Source organism: Protobothrops mucrosquamatus, unplaced genomic scaffold (assembly GCF_001527695.2).
Source record: "Protobothrops mucrosquamatus isolate PMUCROS unplaced genomic scaffold, P.Mucros_1.0 scaffold9036, whole genome shotgun sequence".
In the NCBI taxonomy this organism is placed as follows: Eukaryota; Metazoa; Chordata; class Lepidosauria; order Squamata; family Viperidae; genus Protobothrops; species Protobothrops mucrosquamatus.
Window position 1 is genome coordinate 1,404 of NW_015394828.1, and position 5,322 is coordinate 6,725.

At 33.8% G+C, this 5,322-nt stretch overlaps 1 protein-coding gene across 1 annotated transcript; it reads right to left on the reverse strand.

Annotated features, from left to right (window-relative positions):
• Window positions 1-906: 906 nt before the first annotated feature.
• On the reverse strand, window positions 907-4,465 carry LOC107300898 (DNA excision repair protein ERCC-6-like 2; the record flags this gene model as incomplete). Its single annotated transcript, XM_015830181.1, has 2 exons — window positions 907-1,847; window positions 4,278-4,465. Coding segments are annotated over 2 exons (1,129 nt in total), but the record flags the coding sequence as incomplete, so codon positions are not given.
• Window positions 4,466-5,322: the final 857 nt, after the last annotated feature.

The window sequence follows — 5,322 nt, forward strand, 5'->3', positions numbered from 1 at the left end:
TGATGAATCTATCCTAAGCAAGACTTAATTGGTACATAAGCCCCCAATTTCCAGGTTTTTACAGATTACTTTGCTTTTATTCTCAGTCCAAGCCTATATTGTTTTTCAATGTAGTCCCAATTGAGTTTTCAATTGCTTCAGAAATGTAATAGAAACCCCTATGATCCAAACATCACCAGAGCATGAACAATTTTAAAAAGTATAGTTTTTCATTACATGACACTATAGTATCTGTTGTGCCCTGACCACACTAAATACATGATAAAAATACATGTAACTTATTTAAGTAGAAAGAGAGGAATGTGGTCGACCTCAGAGCTTGCATGCAAAGGNAACCTCAAGATGCTGCTTTTTCCCACAGGGAAGGATAATACTTTGCAGACAAGGGGAAATTTTGAAGCAAATTGGTAAAATCTCCACATCGAATAAACTTTTGAAACTGGATTGCCAATTTGAATTTGGAACAAAATTGATTCCCTTCAGAGTGATCAAGTGACTCACTTGCCTTTTGCAAATGTGCAGAAAGGCTGTTGAGCCTTTCAAATGTACTTGTTCCAGTCCCCATTGAGAAAACAGAAAATAAGGAAGAAAATGCCCTCACTCAATGTTTCTGATTTTTTTCCAATTCTTTTTAAAAACTTGTCCTTTTCTTTCTTGCAACTTCCTTAAAACAGATAGAAAACGGCTCAAAATTAAATAAATATGTATTCTTTGTAAGATTTCTGAAAAAAGGTATCCTTGAATTTTTATTTTTTTATTTTTTTAAAAAAGCTTGAAATGAGTTAAGCTGTTTAATTTAACTTAAATTAATCAAGTGCATCAAGTCAGTTATGGGAATAAAATGTAACACAAGGATTTTTTTTTTAAATCTTTTTCCCCTCAATATTTAAATTCCACATTAAATACCAGAAAAAAAATCATCATCTGTGTCAGGTTTCTTATCTATTTTCCATAAGAAATTGTCATTTTCCTTCCAAAGGGATTCCTCACTCTCTTCTTTCTCTTTGAACAAAGAAGTGAAAGATGCTCTTTCACACAGTTTCTCTATGGCTGTCACATCTGTGAGTCTTTGGAGACACTCCTCATTCTCTTCATTCAGCATGTCCCAGAAATCTTTTTGTCGAGTTGCTGCTTTTTCGGCAGGCCCATTAAGAGGCCTCCTGGGTATCTCGGCTGGACTATTTTCATTACTTTTGAAGAGGTCATTTAAAATGGAGGTGTCTCCTAGCAAGTCTGCAACAGCTTTTTTCTGGCAGATTTCAGCCTGTCTGCTTTCTGAGTCAGACATAAGACGTTTTTTGGGTGACAGTGTCCCCTTCAAATTCAGCTGTCCTTTAGAACTCCATGCAGACAGCCCCTCAATTATTCTTGATTTACCGGCTGGTGACTCAGATGCCATAAAGTCTTTGGATGCCTGACTGTTTCTCCCATTAATGCTGTCTTCGAGAATATCAGCTGGCAATTGTTTATCTTCCCCGTTTTGACCCCCAGGAGCCTGTACAGAAAGCTTATACTGAAGTTGTTTTTCTTCAGCATCAGATCTACCTGGAACTCCCAGATTTATAAGAAGATCAGGCTTTATAGGAAGATCAGGCTTCAATTGCCCATGGTTACAAATGGAGGATTTTTTCCTAAACTTGCTTTTATATTTGCTGCCTTCTCCATTTCCTTCTGAAACAGGATCTGGGACATGAACTTTTAAAACATCTTTTAACTCTGGATATTTTGCACTGTAAAATTCTTTTAACATTTTCTGCCTTTCTTCTGATGTAGTTTGAGTGATGTGCTTCGCAAATTCTTCCACAGGAGCTTTATGAAAAAGATCTGCCATCTCCTCAAACTGCTTCCTGCAGCAATTGGTGAAAAGAATAGTTAATTCTCTCAAAGAACAGGAAAGCAAATACCCATTATCAAGGTTAATCAATGACACTTCTTTCAAAACCAGGTTAAGACTAAGTAGTGGAAATATTGTCACAAAGTAAAAAGGTTGATTTAGGTCAGTGAGTTATTTCGGAAGAGAAAAAGGTTGAGCTACAGCTAATAGCATGAACTGAATTCCTTGATTTATCATTCACTATTTTTATCATTCTGCTTGTGAGATTATGCAAGTGAAAGATGTTAATATCAAATAGGGAAGAGAATGACTTTTCCTAACTGGTTCCCTTTGCCCCCCACCCCCCAAATCTTATTACGGTAAGAATTCAGATATATCATTAAATGTTAAGCTGAGGTTATAAATGGCTATTAAATCATTATTTTTTAAAAAATCGTGCTTTGAAATCCAGAAACAGCAAATGTTGGATTGGAATTTTGTTTAAATAAAAACAAAACATGAAATGGGTTGGGACCCTACATAGACTTTGCAGATTGGGGTTTGGAATCTAAAGCAATGTTTGTGCAAACTGTCTAAAACAACCCGAAATGAATTTGGCAAATAGGTAAACACTGTCATCTGCCTCGGTTTTAAGCAAAATGCTAGAACTATACTACGAATCATCCAACAAGGAGAATTTTGTGATGTTGTCAGATCACAGAGGTTTCGTGTTGCATCTGAACTGATGCGGAATTTTTGAAAATAACTTTCTTATGATGAACGGAAATCTTCAACCCCTGAAAAATAATGATTTTTTTGGGATCTGCGATTGTCCAAAAGATGAAGGGGAAAAGTTTTCTTTCCTATTTCAAAACTTTAAAAAGTTTTCAAACAAGAACTGTGAAGAAATGGGGATTTTTTTTAAAGAAAATATAAAAATATGTATCGTATCATTGGAGTCTACAATCTGAACAAAAATACCAAGACCTATTTGTTTAAACTTATTTATCCATCTCTTAATATACAATCTTTCTTCTTACTAAGATACATGAAAAAACTCTCTAACTTTCTGTAAAGAGAACCTCTGGAACTTTCCCCAAGGAAACACAAGCCAAATTTTTCAAACACAAACCACAAGAAATTTGTTTCACAGAGCATGTCTTTCTCCCTTCTATCTGCCTTCTATCTTTATTATATTACTATTTATACTGATTGTAACTTTAATAATTCTACTTTTACTAAATTAATTATAGTAAATTTAGCAGTATTTGTGTCCCATATTTATTTTATAGTAAATAAAGTATTATTTGTGCCGTAATTTGCACAAATCAAATTGTTTTTAAAATATAATTGGTCCAAGAGCATCTCCCTCAGTTTTGGAGACTAGCATCAGTCTAGTTTTGTGGATATGGTAAGCTAAAGAAAAGTACAAAGCCTCTAAAGGTAACTCCTTATTTGTATTTCTGAAATGACAAAGACCCCATGTAGGAGGACATTAACCTAAATCTCCAGAGACCACATCAAAGAAAATATTCCTAAATTATCATTTTGCTTCTTTTTCTATCCTAACCATTTTGGAGATTTTCAGGAATCATTCATCTCATGAAAAGAGGATGTTAGTGATCAGGCTAATAAAATGCAGTGATTCTGAAATGAAACCTGGCACTCTTGGCCAATGTAGACTTCCATTATGTATTCAAGATGGACAGTGATTAATATTTATATGTTACTTATAAGTAAGGGTGTAGGTGTATACATATGTTGTATATTATGTTTTAAATGTGTGTTATGTATGTGTACACTTTGAGAGCAAGCAACAAAATTTCATTTTTAATGTGTGCCGTTGTGCCCACAGGAAAAAATGACAATATAGGTTATCTAATCTAATCATAAGATATTTCTTACAAATCTACATGAGGTTAACATAAATGAAACAGAAGGGTCTCATTTCCTAACTTTCTCTCACAAGTCACTTTCCAATAGTTAAATCAAATAGAAATACTTATGATTAAGTATCTATACTGTGATTCCTCAGTTAGAACACAGGCTTTTCACTCAACTCAATCTCTGGATTTTTTTTCTGTATACTACTGGTAGAAGACTTTGCAACTATTACCAATGGAGAAGAGATACTAAACAATGCCATAGCCATACATTCATATCATTAACAATGTGTGAGGGAATGAAGGAATTCAGTAAAGACAAAATTTTGTTACATTAAACTATGACAGAATAATTTCAACTGCATTTGCATATTACGCACGGTCACCAAAAATTAACTGATATAAATTACTGGCAGTGCATGTATTAATTTGCAAAATTGTAATGATGAGTATTTTAAACAGTTTTACAAAATATAATAAGTAATAATTCCAAATAAAACTTGAAAGAATAAACTCTTAAATTTAAACAGGTCTCAGCCTGAGGTCACTTAAAACTTTACAATCCAACATAGTAATCTCACCTGCGGATTTTTCTAGGTGTCTTTCCAACCAGGAAGGTAATTGAGCCTATCCGGTGAACCTCCTTCTGCTTCTGGCGTACAGGATGTGTAATATAAAGGAGAGGAGGCCTGCTGGTTTCACTTGTTAAATGATCCCGCTTCACATTTTTTCTTCTTGATGAAATGTCTTCGGGACTCGGTCTGCTTCTCTAAATCAAATTTAAAATAAAATATTTTAATAGTTGTCATTTTATTTGGCATTATTTCTGATATCATGTTTGCTTTTTTCTTACAGATTTTGTATCAAAAGGATTTTGACTTTGTTATGATGGGATTCGCCAACAACTGCTTGATGTTTCTATTGGGAAATTGATTTTTAATCAGTGCTAACATGTCACGCAAACTTTAACTACTCTGGAAAAAACACTCACTTTCAATGATGAACTGTTAATGGTTACTTTCCAGTGAAATTGAACAGAGCTCTTTCCTGCACTCATATACAAGGAAAAAGAGAAAGAAACAGGTAGCTTTCGAAAAATCAGTTTATGTGCGCTAGTGTTTATATTTCAATTGTATCTTTTTCTGCAAGTTATAAAGCATATAAACAGTAAATAATAACCAAAATAGAATTAAACTTAAAACGTAACATCAATAGTAATATCAAGAATTAAACAAAAAACTAAAATTAAATTAAAATAAGCATAAATGAAGACATGTGAAAATAAAACAGAAATGACTGCCAATTTCAAAATATATTAAGAAAACAAATGAAATTAGAGAACATACAAAAGTATACAGTATCATCAAGAGAGTAAAAAAAAAAACGGTAATGGGCTGGTCACATAGCAAGAAGGCAGTTTTCTTGGCAAGATTTCAGAAGTGGTTTGCCATTGCCTGCTTCTTAGGGTTGAGATAGATGAGTAACCCAAAGTTATCTAGTTGGCTTTGTCCGTAGAATGGGACTAAAATTTAGTCTCTCAGTTTCTAGCTGCTCACCACAACTATTTTCAGATGGGGGGGGCACTAACAAAATGCTAGTTACTACCATCTCTAGTCCTACTCCCTG